The 19,743-nt window shown below is 44.3% G+C and overlaps 1 protein-coding gene across 3 annotated transcripts in view; it reads right to left on the bottom strand.

Annotated features, from left to right (window-relative positions):
* PCDH19 (protocadherin 19) overlaps window positions 1-19,702 on the bottom strand; it is a 133,475-nt gene extending 113,773 nt beyond the window's left edge. For 2 of the 3 annotated variants that reach the window (XM_004711193.2, XM_004711194.2), the window contains exons 1-2: window positions 17,556-19,702; window positions 13,623-13,950 (exon numbers count right to left, since the gene is read on the bottom strand). In XM_004711193.2, coding sequence (XP_004711250.1) covers window positions 13,623-13,950; window positions 17,556-19,702 — 2,475 coding nt within the window. Of the gene's footprint in view, window positions 1-13,622; window positions 13,951-14,641; window positions 14,786-17,555 lie in introns of all 3 variants that reach the window. The other variant, XM_004711192.2, reaches the window with a different exon arrangement.
* Between the last annotated feature and the right edge of the window lie 41 nt (window positions 19,703-19,743).

The raw sequence follows: 19,743 nt of genomic DNA, 5'->3' as shown, positions 1-19,743 counted from the left end.
TTAACAAATTAACCAATATAGATTAGTTGGATGCTATAAAAATCTATTTTTTTAATTTAGCATGTGATATATTAGGACATACACACATTCAAAATGCTGTCCTAAGACCAGTTGAGATTTTGCTTTGTATTCACTTCCATTTCTTTTCTGCCTCTAAAATCCTTTTCAATTTCAAGATCAGATAGCTATAGCAGATAGATATTTATAGAACACGTATCTCCATCTAACAGCTTCATTATTTAATTTTGCATCCCTTTAATTGATGCGGAATTTAGTTTGTTACATAGTAAGAAATCAAATCAGATTTCCAAAATAGGAGCCAAGTGTGTGGCATCATTTAGTGAACAATTCTTCATTTGCCCCATTGATTTCAAGAAAATCCAGTTAACGTCTTATCTTATCTCTTCCACTGAAGAGACAATAGAAGTTATAAAGATAGGTACTGTTTATACTTTCTCTAAATCATTCAGAGCTGAGCATTGAACCGGATAGGGAAGAATTATTGACAGATACTTCAGATGTATAAAAGGTAGATATGTTTGGAACAAAATACTTCTCTGAAAGTTGAGCCTACCTACTAAACAATAAATCCATTCACTAGCATCTGGAAGAAAAGCACCGTGGAAGGCCATACTTTGCCTAGAATGAACAAATATTCTTTAAGAGGAAGGCACTATCCTGTAGAGTTAGCTTATCTGTCTCAAAAGATATTTCATAAACATCTGACAGTGTACAAAATGAATTGCGTCGAATTGGTCCTGAGCTCAGGGAGCTCCTGATAATTATTCTGTAGGGGCTTAAAGTAAAACAGAGCTTCCCAAGGGCTCTCCCACCCCTCTGCCCAATGTCCCAGTGCCCTGAAGTTGCAGTTGACTCCCTGAAAGAAATCGATTGACTTGTAATGGACAGTACTGAAAATTCTGCTGAATGCAATCCACCAGATTCCAACATGCATTGGATTTTAAAATTCTGGTATCACATCTAGTTTAAAAAAAAAATTCTACCACAGTTTGGGTTCTCAAGCAAAACCGCAAGTGCCCTGTAAATATTGATTCTGTAGGACTCAGTTAGCCTCCTATGGCCTGAAATTAAAAATAACAACAACAACAAAAATACATTTTTATTGAATTCTGGCTCTTTGTTGTTAATCTATGGCAAACAGCAAATGCCACCAAGAGAATGACAATCTGCAAAATATATTGTTAAGCATGAATAGTAGCTAAAATATGTATCTCTTTGCAAGGTATTAAAATGAGAAAACTTTCAAAGTGGAAGCTTCAAGCAATTGCATTAGAAGTTGCATAATTTGGTTAGAGTGACCTTAGAATGGAATAAAAAGCTGCTTATTTCCATAATGTTGGCCTTCAACAGTATAAAAGGTTAGATAATTTATCATGATATACAAAAGTTCTCAAGAATACCTAACTTAAAAAGGAGATCTCAGTGACTTCTAGCTCTGTGAAGTTTTAGGTAGTGTGATAATCAACATAATTTATATTTAAGTGAATCTGTGTTCTCCTGAAAGGTCTAGCTTGCCAGGCAAAAGAAGTGCATCTCCTATTCATCCCTAGAACAAGTATAAATCAAATGAAGCAGGGTTAGTATATGCATTGTTGCCTTTTTCCAGCATCTCCCAGGCTTACCTCTGTAACGGACTGAGCTCACATTGGACAGGGAGCTGTGTTTGAATAGGGAGGCCACAGAGTTTTGACAGACACACTCACAACTCAGATTACACACATGGTCCTTATTAAAAAACTGAAAGGCTGTAGTATGCCCCCTGTCATAGTTCATTGCCCTCAATGCCACCTACAGAGCAACCATTGTCATGACAGGGGCTCAGATTTTAATGCAGTCAGCTATAAGAAGTCCTTCAAAATTCCACAGGATTACACTCAGCACTGCAAGAAAAAATGGAGACCTTCTGATTCAGTCTACTTACATATTGGCCCAGCTTGGTTACCATTTTTCATTTGTTCGGATTTTATAGAATTTTCAATGTCTTGGATTCTGGTTTCCTTAGTAATAAAAGATTTTCAATAAACGAAAACTCCTCTGTTGTGAGGTTTTAAGTTATATTTTCATCTGTTTTATTAGTTTCCTTCCGTGCCCTCGAATGTCAGGCTACTAGGCGGTTTACCTTTCGAAGTGCACTGACTCAGGGTCACACACACATGAGAGATGAATTGTCCAGACAACGACTTCCTAGGCTCAGAGTTGGGGGAGTAAACTATTGCAAGGATCACACACATTTCTTTGTGATCACATGCATCCAAACAGGACAATTATGCAGAGCCAGAAACCTTTGCAGCTCCAGAATTTTCTCCATCACCCATGATCCCTTGTGGGTGTTGTATGATCAGACTGGGCACCCCCCCTTTCTTTCCAAACCTGCCTGCTGTCATGGCACTCGCTGTGTGTCATAAGCTTTGCCAGTCTTACAAGGCTTTGCCCTAATTCCCAGGCCACTGCTCAATAAATAGATAGAACAGGGGCGCTTTAGTTTATTTCCCATTGCAGGAATTTCCTCCCTGCACCTTTTACTGCAGCAAAGCACAATTCTTTTTCTATTTCTAGAGAATTACTACTAGAGGCAAAATTGGAACGGGTGGCCTAGAGATGTAAAGACACACATCCCCTTGGTGAGCTCATGAGCCACAGAGAAAATTGGTATCTCATGTGTACCAGCAGCAATTTGTTTCTAAATAGCCATAACTCTCATAAATTGTTTTTCAATTAAAAAGCCGGCAAAATCCCAGTATGAAAAGGCCATTATTTAACACTATGCCATCATGTTTTCTCCTGTAAGCCCTCAGGAACAACAGCTGCCATTAGCATCACTCAAAAGTCTATACTTGAGAAAATGAAAATGCACTCATTAAAGAAGTGATCAGTACAGAAGATCATCGTCAATGCCAGTCTCCCAAGCACAGTGTGCCTGTGTCCTCCCCACATGTAGTCCAGCCTCGCCGCAGAGAGGAGGAAATCCGTTTTGCAACAAGCTGCTCACCATAACATGTACCAGCTATGCCTGCTCCTTCCTGCATTTCCAGAGCCCTGCCTTCCTCAAGTATATCGAGTTTCAAATATGAATGCTAGATTACACTACAGACGTTTTTAGTTGGAAAAAAATGTTGCTTAAAGGTTAAACTTAATTCTCTGAATATCATATGATATAGTTTCCCTATTCATGCATCTCACTTGGAAAAGAAACAATTTTATAATAAACTATCTTGTACATGTAAGCAGCCCATGACAGGTTTCCTCAAGCCAGGTGAGTTTAAGGGGCTGAAAATGAGGAAGATTTGGAAGAGAACTGTGCACAGAAGAGACAAAAATGAAAAACGGGACTCAGAAACTAATTTCCAATGAATTACTATTCATTAATTGTTGTCAGTTGCTGTTGACTTCTTCCTAACCCATCGTGACCCCATATGTGCAGTACGGACCTGCTCCATGGGGTTTTCAACCTTTCAGAAACAGACCTCCAGGCTTGTCTTCTGAGGCACCTCTGAGTGGTTCTCAACAGCCCAGTTTGCACCTAGTAGTTGGTCACTTAACTATTTGCACCACCCACGAACTCCTTTGAAACTCATTATAAAGTATTCTTAAGCCAGGTTATGTACACATAATGGTTATTGGCTGCTTCCTACTTGGAAACTCCAATTAAAACTAGTCCCAGGACACGTGCCCCTCGGTCATATCAGATAGAGAGGCCCTGGGCTGATATTTGAGGGGAATCACATACTGCTATAACTAAGGTTAGGAACATTTCTTAGGGGAGGTAACCAGTAGATTTTCAAAGAGAAAGGAAGGTTCTAAGGATAAAAGCTCACAAACATTTGCACTATCAGTGCCTGTAAAGGCCCCATCATCATAGAGGTAAAATAAATGGCGGAGAGCGCATGTAATATTCATTCTCTCTCTCTCTCTCTCTCTCTCTCTCTCTCTCTCTCTCTCTCTCACACACACACACACACACACACACACACACACACTCCCCTAAAAAGAGTTCTGGCCTTTTGCTTGAACTTTTCATCCTGCCAGCTTACACAAGGACTCCATTTTATTCAGAAGAGCAAAGTACACAATCTGAGAAGAGGTGCCCTTCATGCTCAGGAAATCAGATTTAGGAGCGAAAATAATCCAGAAAGCAGAGACCGCCAAGGCCAGTGCTGGTGGCAGTGAGGGAGAGCAGCTTGCTACAGAATGGAGGCCAGATGGGGCCCAGTGGGAGAAGCTGAAAACCGGCCACCCTGGCACTCAAAGACTTAATGGAGCATCAGAAGACCATGCACATCAAGGCAGTGCTTAAGCATCTGACATTAAGCAGCCCTGGTGTTAGTCCATGAACATGAAGCTCGAGAACACAGGCTTGACACAGAGCGTATTGCTTGCTTCCATCCCAAATGGTTTGTTCAAAACTGTCAAGGTAACCCCACCCCACCCCCACCATAACACCCATCTGCCTATCAATCTGTCTCACTCGCACCGTTGTTCTTTTTTTTCCTTTTTCCCCCCTGAAATGCAGTTCTCACTCTCTGCAGAGGCTAAATTTCAAGAAAAGACTAATAGAGTACTTTTATTTTCAAAAATATTTCATTTTTGAAAGCAGGTATTGACTTGGAGATACTTCAGAACCTGGGACAGCAAACTGGGAGTCATCTTTTTTCAGGAATGAGCAGAAGTTAAGACAAAAACCACCAAACTCATTCTTGGTCGGTTTCTGCTCTTTCTGCCAGAGATTGACAGACTGGGAGGAGAGAAATAGCATGGTAAGCGGGTAACAATATGGTGTTTCTTATTTTTTTAATCTGATGCATGTATGAAATGTTAACATTTGTTAGATCTGAATGGTATGTAGCTGTTGTCGTTGGTTTTTTCTAGGCTATGTGTATTTGCAAAGTTACATAATTACAGTTTTCCTTTTTTAAAAAAAATTAAGTGAAATTCAAACAGGAAAGTTCAATAGACATTTTCAAGGACCAGATAGTATTAGTCAAGGGAATAATACATTAGCTCACCTTTCAATGGTTCTATAAATCTTAGCAATGTGAAGAATCTCACTTTAAGCAAACATGATGTGTACGAATCCAAACTCACAAAGGATATAGGTAAGGAGTTGATTTTTCCCAAAGAGTCTTTTCTTTATGAAAGAATCGATCACACACAAGCCCTGTTGCTGTTGAGTGAATTCTGACTCATGGTGACCGCATGTGCTACAGAGTAGAAATGTCCCATAGGGTTTTCTAGGCCATAAACTTTATGGAAGCAGTTTCTTTCATGGCGACACTGGGGCTGAGCACAAATCATTTGCAGGACGCAGAGACCTTGAATTCACCACACACTCAAATCCAAACTCTCTACCGTTGAGTAGATTCTGACTCAGATCAACCCTATAGAGCAGAGAATAGAAGTGCCCCTGTGGGTTTCTAGGCCTGGGTATTTTTAGGAGAATGAAAAGCCTCATCTTTCTCTGACAGTTGGTGGTTTTGAACTGCTGACCTTCAGTTACCAGCCTAAGGAGTAAACCACAACACGGCCAGGGCTCCTTAAATAGAACATGCCACCACTGGGATTAGCACAGGGTCTGATTTACAAAGCATGCTCTTGGTGTATAGCTTTCCGAAACACAGTAACCATTGACAGATCCTCCTGAAGACCTCCAGCAAGTTTTATGTTATATGACAAAGAGCGGCTTGAAGTTGCCCCAGGGGAACTACTGTCAGGAGAAATAGTCTAGTTTGACTCCAACTGGTGTATGCCTGGGCAGGTCATTGGCCTTTTCTGCCACACCATTTCCAAAATTTAAAAATAAACAAATAAATAAATAAATGAATAACCAAACCTCACTACCATTGAATTGATTCCAACTCAGGGAACAGAGCTGGAACTGCCGATCCTATGGGACAGAGTGCCACTGTCCCTGCGGGTGTCTGACGCTCTAACTCTTTAAGGGAGCAGAAAGCCTCATCTTTTCGCCCTCGAAATAGCTGATAGTTTTGAACTGCTAGCTTCATGGTCAGCGGCCCCACTTGTAACCCACTACGCCACACCGGTTGAGAGGATGAGAGTGCCCCCTTCTGACACTTCTTGCAGGGATGCTGTGTGGTCCTGCTGGTATTTGTAACGATGAATGATAAACAACGAGATCTACATGAGAAACTATGTTCTTGGATCAGGTGCCATGCACTTACCCATTTACCATGCTATTTCTCTCCTCCCAGTCATTGGCAACCTCGGGCAGAAAGAGCAAAAACCTACCAAGGATGAGTGTGGTGCTTTCTGGCTTAACCTCTTCAGCTCACTCCTGAAAAAAGATGATGATGGCCAGTTTGCTGAAGCGGCCGTGCTTCAGCAGAACCCAGGGAGGCGCTAGCCCCCGGATACACTCACGGGAAGCAGAGTGACCTTCAATCATGTGACCCACCCAAAAACCACTCGTAACTACATAACCGCCAAAGAGGAAATGTAACTTGAAGAGCATTTCCCTCTACCAACAACTGATCCACAGGGACTTTCACTTCAAGTCTCTCAATTGTTCGAAGTAAATGAGGCTCACGTTAAAAGCCAGCCAGTCATACATCAAGAAATCAAGCCTCCTCTCAGTGGGGAAAAATGGCCGCTCCCAAACCAGCCTCCTGCCTCTCACACACAGGCCTCTTGTACAAATGGTTTCATTTACTCGCATCCGAGACACTTGATCCAGCCAAGCTTGGCCTCCCCGAAGCCCTGAAAGCTGAGATACACACGCAGAAGGGTCAACATCTGAAACTCCAAGCAGTCGCCTCAGCCCCACTGCAGCCCCATAATTGAAAGGCTCCAGCATTGCCAGGAGGTGACTTCATCCTCTTTCAGTCTTCTAATTCCTAACAAGCAATCCCCTAACCCCCTAGCCCAGGCTCTGGGCACAACCTACCCAAACCACAGCATAGACCGAGACTGTTAGGGACATAGAGGTCTGCAGCTCCTCCCACTCCATTTGCCTGACTGAGAAGAGAAAAACCAGATGAGACCCCACTGGGAACCCAAACAAGTGGTCCTCTGATAAGAGAAATTCCAAAGCCTGGGAGGCCTCTATGGAAAATGTTTTGTCTCCAGCCCCTGCAGGGAGAAAAAAAATCTCAGGATCATTAGCAAGGGCTCTGGCTGAGCTCAACTTTAGTGAAGGTGTATAGGGAGAGAGGTGATCTCTAAGGTAACCAGTTAATTGCCAATAAGGAATGATAATAATGAATTAGCAAATACTAATGTAAACTAACTCAGTTCTGCAGTAGTTGCATGGAGACGACAGAGGAACAGTTTATTCTGGAACACATCTTGCAAGCAGATCCCCATTGGGAAATGGACTGCCTCAGCTAGATGGGAGATGGGCCAAGAAGACATAGGGTAGGCAATAGGTAGCCTTAGCACGTTTGCTGCTTCCCTTGTGTTTTGTTTTGTTTTGTTTTTAAAGAAAACTGCAGCGAACACGCTTTCATCAAATGTGGTCATCCCCGTGCGTACTCCTTCCTTCTGCAGCCTGGCAGTCACTTTCGACCCTTACGCACAAGACAAACCCTTCCAAGCCCCCATCGTAAACAAACAGTGGAAAAGCCTTGGCCATCAGGATGACTCCGACTCATCGTGACCGATGTGTCAGAGTAGAGCTGTAGCCCATAGTGTTTTCAGTGGTGAATTTTCCAAAGTAGATTGCCAGACCTTTCTTAGGAGGCACTTCTGGGTGGACTCAAACCTCCAAATTTTCAGCTACCGGGAAAGTGTGTTCATGGCTCACATCATCCAGAAACTACCCCATCCTAGTAAGCAAACTGAAAACAAGTTTTAAAATGCTCACCGGAGGGTTCATTTGTTTGATTTTTTTATATTGCCCTTGCTAACCAAAACAGTTTCATCACACCTATTAATTTTTTTTACCATTTCTGAATCTAATAGGCCTGCATCTGCTTTCCTAACTCTTTCAGCCAGAATCAATGCACATCGGTACCTTTAAAACTCTTTTAGGGACCAAAGTGTACTGAGCTTTCCTTCTTCCTTTTTTCTCTCTTCAAAGCCTAGCTGATGTGTTGCTTTCATTATCTGCCTTAAGATGACCATGCAGGCAGACTTTCTGTTGGATAATTGGAAGCACTCAATTTGGTCTGACACACACATCCTTGCTATGCAAACGCTTCCACTGCTACTTATAAAACTGCTGCATGCGTGGCCCTGGCATCGTGTCCACGCACTCCTTACAACATCTTGAATAAAAGATACTACAGTTTGCCTTTTAAAGGTGGAAAGCAGAAAGAGAGAACTCAAGATTGTGTTTGGGACAAAAATCGAAATCCCTATGCACCTGTGACCTGAAAGCTGGAAGTTCTTGCCCTCTGTCACTCAAAGTTGTCAGCTCAGAAACACCCAACACCAGAAAACTAGAATCCAAATATAAAGTGTCACACCCAAGAGAGGAGACTGGGTGTTGAGGCAGTTCATCCTTCAAGTCTCCATTACTAGTAGAAGAAATCCATTGCATTCCCTTCCCTAACAATAACCAAGACCTGCATGATAAAAAGAGCAATGCAGAAAGGGTGATGCACATAGGCATACACTTTCCAGCATCCAGAGGTAACAAGCATGTGTGTTTTTACTCCATAAGATAGTAAGGAGTCTCAAAAAAAATCCGAGTTATTTTATGAAAAATATTAGCAAACTGATCGCTCTCTCCTTTTCCAATCATTTTTCTCTCCCCTCCTCTCACTACACTATTTCATCCTTTCCCTCTTCTCTCTCTCTCTGTTGCTCTCTTACTCTCTCACTCTCTCTCTTGGTCTCTCTCTCTCACTCTCGTTCATTGACACACTAAATCTGTGGACTAAAGAAACCAGGATGTCAAGGAATGTCAGTCTTAGCCTTCACGTTGAAATATTTAAGACACACTTGACTTCACTAATTCTACAAAAGTCTTTGGTAAATAGCAAAGACATCCTCTACTCTGCCGCCTCAAATTTGTGTACAAAACCACAAAATCCACATCACTGATTTCCTGATCCACATGAGAAGACAAGTAAATAATGATTCACAAGTTAATGCTGTTGGATTACCTCTGCAATACTAAAAGCTAAGTTCCAATTCTCTGGCCTACTGTGCTGGTCCCTTTGTCTTGGCTACTTAATTGTATTAAAAGGCATATCCTTTCAGTTTCTAGATCCAACAATGTTCAGACAAGGAAAGATTTACACAGTGATAAGAAAGTTACCTGCGACTCAGCACCAAACCTTGAGTGCTCAGCAGTAAATCTACATATTAATGATGGCAAAACTGCCAGGGAAGGAGAAGGTGTACTAAAGAGCCTACAAAGGAACATATGATTAGAAACTGTCTTGCTTGCCTCTCCAGTGAAATTAGGTGGGAGATCTTAGCTCCCCAACCGGACTGTGAACACTCTGAGGACAGAAGCTATACCTTATATTTATTTGAAATCCCCACGGTACCTGAGCACATAGTGGGTACTCAAACAGTGCTTACTGATTGAAACTAACACCGTGTGAATACATTTCAAAGTCTGCTGAGGTAGAAGCAGCACACAGCGAGCACAGCAGTTCTGATTCCTCTATAATGGTACTGGAAGTAAGCCCTGCAACTGACTCTGCTGCTAATGAAGTGGCTATGTTTCTCACAAAGTAGTCCAACAGAGGAACTTAACATGGAGTGACCTTTGGTTCCAATCGGGAGAGTAAGAATGTAGACATGTGCTCAGGAAGGAGATGTTATCCTGAATTAAAATTACCTGTTTACTTGTCTGTCTCCCTATAAGCTCCCTAGGGTCTAGAATCAAGTGTTTTATTTTTATATCCCCAACAAGTAGCACAGTGTCACACATTCTAAGTGCACAGTAAGTACTAGTGCATTGACTGCCGGTGAATGAATAATGAAGCAACAGAAAGAAAAGTCGAAGTGACGTAAGAAAATTTAATAGAGAACTATCCATAGAAGCATGTATTTATCCCATTACAACACTTGCCACATTGTGCTATGATTGCTAAGCAAGCTTTGGTTTCTCAGATTAATTAAATAGCAAAATTTTCGGGGGCTAGGAAATATATCAAGATATTACTATCCTAGGAAAAGAGACTGGCCCATCGCAGTCTGTAGTAGATTTATCACTCCATATTGTAAGTCATGTATTTACCTGCTTGGCTCACCCACTAAAACGTATGTTCCCTGAGATCTGAGAATGTCATCTACAACCTGAGCCTAGAGAAGTGCCTTATAAAGAGGCAGACCAAAAAAAAAAAATCACTTAACTTACTGCCACTGAGTCAATTCCAACACATAGCCACCGGAAAGGACAGAGCAAAACTGCCATTATGAGCTTCCCTGGTTGTAAATCTTGGTTGGAACAGAAAACCTCATCCTTCTCCTGCAGAGTGACTGGTGAGTTTGAATGGCTGAGATTTTGATCAGCAGCCTAACTAGTACTCCACTAGATCACCCACCGGGGCTCATTTTACAGAGTAGGCACCTACAACTATTGAGGATGTTCGTTGAATGAGCAAATCAATCATGACTGCTCTTCTATATAGATTTCATGGTACCCAGTTTGTGTTCAGGGCCCTCTTGTATAAACGAAATGAAGAGTTATCCTTTTCCCCTGGCAGGACTTTGTGATCAGGCACATGCATGTCTATAAACAGGCCTCTCCCCTCTTTGAATGGTTTTGTCAGATAAACTCTGGAGGATTACCTATTGGAAATACACACTTAACCTTACCATGCTATATATGCTGTACTTGACCTAACTAGCCCTACATACTAGACCTGTGTGCTTTTGTTAAACAAGGAGGCTATCTGGCTTCGTGAGTTAGGGGCAGGATTAGAAGGGAAACTTTGAGTGACAATTCTAAATAATCAAAGTAAGACTTTGTTTTATTCTGGCCATCAATAGATTTCAGAAGGGACACTGAGACCTTAGGAAAACCGTACAGACATAGTCACATACCTCGTGCCCCTTTAAAAAGTATTCTGCAGACACCAGGACTCTCATTCCTCTAATGCCTGGAATGGATTGCATACCAAGTCCTTCCGGTGCAACCTTTTGTCCAGTTCCACAATCGTCAACCTTCTTAGAAAATGAAACCACAACCTTGGTATCTTTCATCTCCATTGTCAAAATGGCCAATAGACTAACCACATCACTTTCTAAGTCTTATCGCTATAGAACCAGCCCAAACTCCTCTTTGGTTACAGGTGCCTTCGAAGACACACTCAGGTTTGCAAGCCGTCACAACCGTGATTCTCCAACAGTTGTCTAGTGATGATGTCTACCATTTGTGGTTTTGTATCAGTCAGACCCTTTACATTACAACCTGTCATGTTATTCCTTGGAATAAACCCGCATGGTAGATGTGCCTATTTTGTAGAGGAGGAAAACTGAGAGGCAGAGAGGCTCCAAAGCAAGAGGTGAAATGATTCAAAGACATGATCTGATTCCACTGCAAAGTATTACCTCTGCCTCTCTAGGAGTGTATATTGTAGTTCCTAGTATTTCACTGACATTAGTAATTGTCATTGTGCCTTTCTAGAATATACTGGATTTTCACAATTCTTCTTTATAGATTTATGGATTGAAAATGTTGGGGGTTTCATTACGGGCAGAATGTTATCGATTTCTCATCAACAAATTGCTGTTTGTTCTTATTAATTCTGTTGGGAATGGTTATTCAGGGACCAGAAATAGCCAGTGATGTAACTAGTCCTGAAAACTATTTGCCATATGAAATTAATATCCCTTATGTGAGGATATGTCATAGGAATCATTTCCTGGGCATCTCAAGCTAAATTATTTGTAAGGCAAGCAGGTAGACCTAAAACACACTCACCAGGGGACGTGTGGAGTCCTGTAAGCATCCTCCCCACCTCACTGACCTGCTCTGTGACTCTAAATAAGACACTTATCACCTCTAGACCTTGTCCAGAGGGCAATCCATCAAGACATTCAATGGCGAGAATCAAATGCAACCACAGCGGTCAATATGTGCCCCTGCTCAACAGGTATTTAGCATGCCATGCATTGGTCATTGGAAAGTCGACATCCACTTCCCAGTGCATCCAATTTCCAACCAAACAGAGACTTAAGCAATTTATGGAAAAAGCAAATCAACTTAAGAACTTTTTAATAGCCTTCCACCCAGCCACCTACCCAACGTCATCCATATATACCACCCTACCATCCTGAAATAATTCAATAGCCAGCAAACATTTGACCTCATGGTTAAAAACGAACAAGCAAAAACAATGGTTCCATTTGAAAACATTTATTCCCGGTAAAATTAAACAGAATTGAGTCAAAATACATCATTAAGTGCTGAAATGTTCATTATTAGTGAGTTTCTACCCCCTCATCTGTCAAGTAGAATTACCCAAACAGCGAAGAAATGGCAAGGTACTGGTTTTTATGTTTGTGTGTTTTGCTCTTACTTTGTTTCGTTTGGTTTTTGCTTGCCTCCCACTTCCCCTTAATCGCCTCATCTATAATTTGGGCAAGATCCTAACGAACAATGGTATGGTCACAGAAACAGCAAAAGGGAACACCCAGGAGGCTGAATTACCTTGCCTCTGGGCATTGGAGGGTTTCATCCACTTTCAACACTACTTGGCTCTTTCTAAGTCATTGTGACAGACATACCGGTACCATTGACTGACTCAGGTGCCATATTGACAACCAAACCCACTGCCGTGGAGTTGATTCAACTCATGAGGACTTCACCTATTTCAGAATAGCACTGCTACTCCCTGGGCCTGTGATCTTAATGGAAGTAGGTTGCCAGGCCTTTCTTCCATGGTGTCTCTGGGTGGATTTCAAGTACCAATCTTTGGATTAGTAATCAAGTGCAAACCATTTGTGCCATCCATGGACTTTTTGCAACATTAAAAACGAAAACAGAAACCAAAAAAACCGCATTGCCATCAAGTAGATTTCCACTCAAACCCAATGCTGTATCAAGTCAATTCCAACTCAGCAACGCCTAGAGGACAGAGGAGAAATGCTCCTTAGGGTTTCCTGAGACTATAAATCTTTTCAGGAGCAGGCAACTTCATCTTTGTCCCCTCAGAGCAGCTAGTGGGTTTGACCTTGCAGGTAGCAGCCCAATGTTTAACCCAAAGAGCTCACAGAGCTCCTATTTCAATTCAAGGCAACCCCATAAGACAGAGTAGAACTGCCCCCATGGGGTTTCCATAGCTATAAATCTTTTAGAAAGCCAACGGTCCCATCTTTCTTCTTTCTGAGCACTGGTGAGTTCAAACCATACACCTTTCACCTAGCAATCACTACACTGCCAGGGTTCCTTATAAGTGCAACAGGCAGAACAAATTTGCTTGATGCCAGGATACTATGTGGGGCTTCCAAGGGCTCAGGCCCCTTGAGTCCCCACTGCCAACACCCACACCTACAAAACTGCAACTTAGCTACCTTTTGCCCTTAGAAATGCTAGTGGCAAACCCTAACCAAAGAAGTGAGCTTAAGCAGAGATGTTCTCCCCACCCCTGTCTGGGGTTCTGTCAGCAGGGAGGTGTATGGTGTTCAGAGAGCAGCCCAGAGGAAGGAGCTCCCCCCAGGAGGAGCTCCCAAAGTGCACTCACCTCTGGCAGAGGCACGCCATTGATGATCAGGTCTGGCTGCTGGGGGCCCTGGCTGTTGAAAGAGTGATGGTAGATGTGGTTAGCGCTGGTGTTGCGGGTATTCTGGTTCTCCACATTCAGAAAAGTGCTCTCAGATCGGCGACAGCCCAGGGGCAGCGTTTGCTGGTGGTAGTCGAAATAGTTGAGGGACGAGGTCAGGGAGGAGCAACTGACAACGTTCATCTTGTCTGTCTCCTCCACATCCCGGGGTACCAGGCGAATGTCATTCTTACTGATTTTTTTCTTCTTACTTGATTTCTTTTGATGCCCATAGGAGTACTCAGCGATTCTATGTGACAGAAAAGGCAGCATGAATCGCTAACACCCTCCCAAACCATGCACTGATTAATAAACATTAAGCACCCCAGAGGGTTGCACCCCATCTCCGCTCCAGCTCCTTATTCTGGCGCATTACATCATCAGGTTTCTCCCTGTGCTTTGTACATGCGAAAACAAGCTGAGGGCCATCAAGTTTCCATATCAGAGACATGAGCGACCTCCCACCGCCTCTACCATCAATTCCACCACCACCACCCCCAAAACTAAAAGTTTCTACACTTCGGAATTTTTCTTTGTGAGTGGCCAGCTAGGGGGCCAGGGAAAGTTGAGCCTATGGGAGAAAAAGCATGAAATACTCAAATATGGAGCTTCCCTGGAAACCACAGGAACTCCAGGGTGAAATAAAAAGTGTCACTTCAATAGAAAAGGAGATAGAGGACAATTAACATTACATCCAGTCCCAGTTCCTCTAGGAGCTGACCCTGTGGCAAACACCCCCAGTCATCTTCCCGGAGGAGTGATCCTATCAGGTTTGGACTAGGGTGGGGTAGACCTCTCTCCTTTGGCAAAGTCTCAGCGCTTCCCGCCACACCATGAAGCTCCTGACCCTAGCCCAGCTCCTTCCTACTCCCCATCCGCCCCTCTCCATTGGAGAAATCTGATAGCCAAACCCATTTGAATGAGGGGAAATGCCTGTTTACCTCTTTCCCCTTAGGCTCACTTTCTCCTCTGCCTTTTTGTCGTGCTCCTCCTCGCTAATGGGAGAAACCGAGATGCAATGCAGACACTTGCTGTTTTGTCCTTTTATAAAACAGCCCAGGAGACAAGTGATGGTTAAACAATTACTGCAAAGGAATTTAAAGGTTAGTGCATTCAGCATCCTTCTCCATTCAGGTGTGTACCTACAAGCAGCTGTGCTGCAACTGGAACATAAAGAGCTCAATTTAATTAACACTGACACAGACCCAGCAACGTGCACCAAAGACACCGAGCAGTAAGAGACTTGTCAAAAGAAAGACATTAAAATGGAACCACATTGTCAAAAGTCATCCATTACTCTGCACACACGATTCAGCTGATGGTTTGGAAGTTCCATTTCTGGGCGATCATCAGTAAAACAATAGAGTTAATAAATAATACAGGTTTATCTTTTACAAGAAGACTGTGCCTGTATTCTCGCTTGACAAAGCTAATTGTCTGAATACAAAAAGGAAGCCCAATTGAAGCAAGCGATTTCAGATCATCTCAAGTCTCAGAAAGGAATGCATTTGGGGAAGAGGCCCTACAGAGGGGGAGAACAAGAAACCTCTGACTGATGGATCCAATGGAAAAATAAGCCCCCAGACATCTAAGCAGCTAGGGAAACTGCCTGTAGACAGCAGCAAATGCTTGTTGCTCTGCCTCTGGGCTCTACCTAGAGCTTAGCATCTGAGTTTCAGTCGCACTTTCTCCCTGTGCCAAAGCAAACTTCCAGTGATGGCAAGCTGGTGCTACTGGAGTTTGGGAGCAGATGAAATCCCAAACACTCTATGACTGGGGTGGCTTTGTGTTTTCCTTTTGTTTTTGATCTGTTTACAGAATCAATAGGAAGTTCTAATCGTTTTGTTTACCCATGATGGGTAAGCTTGGCAGTCCAGGTCCAATGTTTCAGCTGAAGCATTCTTTGTACAACCCTTTCTTTATTGACCAATGATTTAATTAAAGTGTACTTCATTAGTCCCAAACCATCATAGGGAACAGAGCACTTTAAAAACACACATTTGGGTGAAGGTGGAGGGCACTAAGTTTTATTTGGTCCCCCACCCCCCCAATTCAACTGTTCTCCTCTCTATTTAATGATCTCTCTGGAAAGCTCTGGGAAAGAGCTCTCTCTTAGGCATAGATCACTAAGAGGTGGCAAAGCCTTCAATATCTTTATTTCAAGTGGATTTCTTTTTCATCAAGGAAAGAGTCTTATGCATTTACTCTCTGCTGAGGAAATGGCTTAAAAAGAGTCCTCTCTATCATTATCTCCATATAAATATAAATAAAAATTTATAGACCCCGAATTTTTCTCCTGGAAAAATCGCCACTGGCAGTCACAGGTTTCAAAGGTAAGAGCAATATTAATTTCCATTTCTCCCATCTGAAATGACTTGGTGCTGAAGGAAAGAAAAGTCACGGCCATTTCACTAGTAACAGGATTAAAGCATTTATGAGGCATTGCAGCTGCTCTTTTATGGCACCTGATTGATATTCATGTGTGGTTAGCATTTGTCTACTAACTTGTGTAACGAAGAGAATAGTAAAAGGGAAACAATCATTGCATGGCTGTTACATATTCAGCGGGTTCTGATTCACAGAAGTGTGCATTTCAGATGGTGTCAAATACAGATCGGACCTACAGGAACATATTTTGACTGATTAACATGCGAGCACAGATGGCACAAAAGACACACTGGATGTGCAGGTGTGTTGAAAACACACACACACACCTGGGTTGGAAATAGCAGCGCCATTCATTTTCAGCAAACTAAAGAAACAACTTTTTTTTTCAACCATTTCGATGAGACACTGCTGGGGAAAAAAATTACATGTATATCCTAAATTGGATTCAGAAATAATTAGACTTATTTAGTCTCTCCAGTTGTAAGAAAAGGCTTCAGCAAGACCTAATGTAGCTATTACGAACTCTTTATAAAAAATTCGAAGTGGCATTCAAGTTTCCCCATTTCTGCATTCTCTATCTCTTCCTCTCTCTCAAACACACACAGTCTGCACAAACTTCAAGAGAAATTGTCACATAATAGCTCATAGTGACATCCACTGGTAGAGACCAGATCTTAATGCCACAACAGAGTCTCTTATTAGAGCAAATCACCATCAACTCCAGTTTTACTCAAACATCTGGATGCAGAGTCGTATCTCTTACTGGGCTGTTTGGCCACCACATCACCAACCAATTAGATCGTTGGGAAATATACAGATGCCTGGTAGAATTTTCACTTAAATCGCCAGATGTTTGGGGACTACATAGAAAGCAAGCCAAGAATAAAGTCAAAACCACGATTCACCTACTCTCCCTCCCCTGCCCCTCCTGCTCCTGATCTCCCTCCCTTCTACTTTGTCTCTAGTCCCAGCCTCCAACTTCTAGGTTCTCTCTGGAGTTTCTCTCTGCAACAGGACAGGACAGCTGCCAGCACTCCCTCTCAGGTCCCCCAACACTGGTGTGATGTGAAATCAAGTTGTGATGCTTGCAAGTATTGCTGGAAAGAAGAATCTCAATTTCACTCGCTTTCTCTCTTACTCTCAACTCACTTATCTTTTTCCTGCCATAACTCCATGAAGACAGCTGTGCAAATTTTTAAATGATCATTGCTTTTCCGCTCATCATCATTTTATGACAGAATCCATTGGAACACTAAAGGATTGTCTTCCAGCAAATTGTCAGATCAAAAGAATTGATCCACTTGAACCACCACAAACCCCACCCCCACCCCATCCCAACTCCCAAAGAAGCATGGTAAGTATGCCGCATGCAGTTAAGTAGGAAACAAAAGCACTGGAATTTTCACAAGTAGCAATGGAGACACACACCTGATTCATCCAAGACAAAGAAAGAAAAGTTGGCTCTACCTGCAGTTGTAGGTCCGGATCTCTTTGTTGTCTCGCTTGCACTTGATCGCTACGAAGATCATTGTGACAAAGAGGATGCCTGCAATGGAGCCCAGGGCGATGATGAAAATCAGGGACAAGTTCACAGAGCCCATGGACTCTTGGGCATCTAGAGCAGGGGATAAATAGATTAGGACGAGGGCAGAGGCAGAGAGAGAGGTCTTGCCATGGTCGTGAGCGACCACAATTAGCTCATAGGAAGCCTTGGAACTCTCGCCGAAGGTTCGGGTGGTTCTGACTTCACCATTGACCTGATCTATTTCAAAGAAACCGCGGTCGCCCTCGGTCATGTCGTAGGTGACTCGGCCATTCTCGCCCTCGTCGTAGTCATCTGCCTTGACCACGGTCACCAGGTAGCCTATGCCGGAGTTTCGGGGGATGTAGACTTCAGCTGTGCCGTTGATCAGGGGCGGGGCCGTGATCACCGGAGTATTGTCGTTGACGTCCAGGATGATGACCCGCACCGTGGCATTGCTCTGCAGCGAAGGCAGGCCGCCGTCCTTGGCCAGCACTTTGAATTCGAATGCTTTGGTTTGCTCGTGGTTGAAGGAGCGCAGTGCGTAGATGTCACCGGAGTTGGGGTTGATGGAGACATAGGTGAAGACAGGCATGTCCCGCACCTGCGATGGCACAATCTGATAGGAGACACTGCCGTTGAGACCCAGGTCGGGGTCCCGGGCTGAAACCGAGAGGAGATAGGCGCCAGGAGTGTTGTTCTCCTGCACAATGACCTGGTAGTAGGGCTTGGAGAAGTGTGGGTGGTTGTCGTTCTCGTCCGTGATACGCACCGTGAAGGACTTGGCACTCTGCAGCATGGGCACCCCGCCATCGCGTGCCTGGATCGTCAAGTTGTACTGGTCGTGCTGCTCACGGTCCAGCCGTCCATCCACCAGGATCGTGGAGAAACTTTCGTACTCCTGCAGCCGAAAGGGCACATTGCCCAGCAAACGGCACTGCACCCGCCCATTGAGGCCAGAGTCGCGATCAGACACCCGCACGAGGGCGATCACATAGCCCGGGGGGGCGCTCTCACTCACCTCCACTAGCTCGCTGTTGACAGACAGTAGGTTGATAATGGGTGGGTTGTCGTTGGTGTCCAGCACGCTGACAGTGACCTTGCAGTGTGCGGGGATGGAGTTGGGTCCCAAGTCCTTGGCCTGCACGTCCAGCTCATACACGTGGCCCTCTTCGTAGTCTAGCTCGCCAGTGACCGTGATGAGGCCGCTGTGCGGGTCGATCTGAAAGAGCTCGCGCGTGCGGTCGTTGACATAGCCATAGAAGGAGTAGACCACCTGGCCGTTGGTGCCCTCATCTGGGTCGCTGGCATTTAGGCGGATGACAGGCGTGTTGGGCAGTGAGTTTTCTGGCACGCTCACCGCATAGGTGGACTCACCAAACACCGGGTTGTTGTCATTGGAATCTGTCACCTTGATGCTGAGGCCCACGGTGCCTAGGTGTGGCGGGTCGCCGCCATCGAGGGCAGTGATGCGAAAGCTGTAGTGTGACTGTGTCTCTCGGTCCAGGCTCTTCTCCACCACCAGTTCCGCAAATCGTGAACCATCTCCACGGGTCTTGATCTCCAGGCCGAAAAGCTCATTGGGCGTGAGCTCATAGGTTTGCACCCCAAAGCTGCCGGAGTCCGGGTCATAGGCACTGTCCAGAGGGATGCGTGTCCCGGGACTGGCCGCCTCTGAGATTTCCAATTCTATCTGGGCCGCCGGGAAACTGGGTGCGTTATCGTTCAGGTCCTTGATCTCTACTTTAATCACGCAGATCTCCATGGAGCTGGACATGACCTCCAGAGAGATGATGCACTTGGGGCTCTGGCGACACAGCAGGTCTCGGTCGATCTTCTGCTTAGTGACCAGCAGGCCCGAGCTGGGGTTGATGTCCACCAGGTGCGGGGCTGAGTTGGACACCACGCGGAAGGCAGAGGCCTGTCTTGGGTCCAGCGCGAAACCTGCCTCGCGCGCGTCCTTAGCCACATTGGCGATCACCGTTCCGGCCCGCTGCTCCTCCTCAACCGAGTACTTGAGGTTAATGAGGGCGGCCGCCTGCGTCCACAGGACGGCCAGCAGCAGCAACACCGGCAGCAGGAGCGACTCCATGGCTGCGCGGGGCTCTGCTTGCCCTCGCCTCTCCACACCCC

This window comes from Echinops telfairi, unplaced genomic scaffold (assembly GCF_000313985.2).
Source record: "Echinops telfairi isolate 266 unplaced genomic scaffold, ASM31398v2 ScPeMD7_44;HRSCAF=162, whole genome shotgun sequence".
NCBI lineage: Eukaryota > Metazoa > Chordata > Mammalia > Afrosoricida > Tenrecidae > Echinops > Echinops telfairi.
The sequence above is the reverse complement of the archived record's forward strand: the minus strand, read 5'-3'. Positions and strand labels throughout refer to the sequence as shown.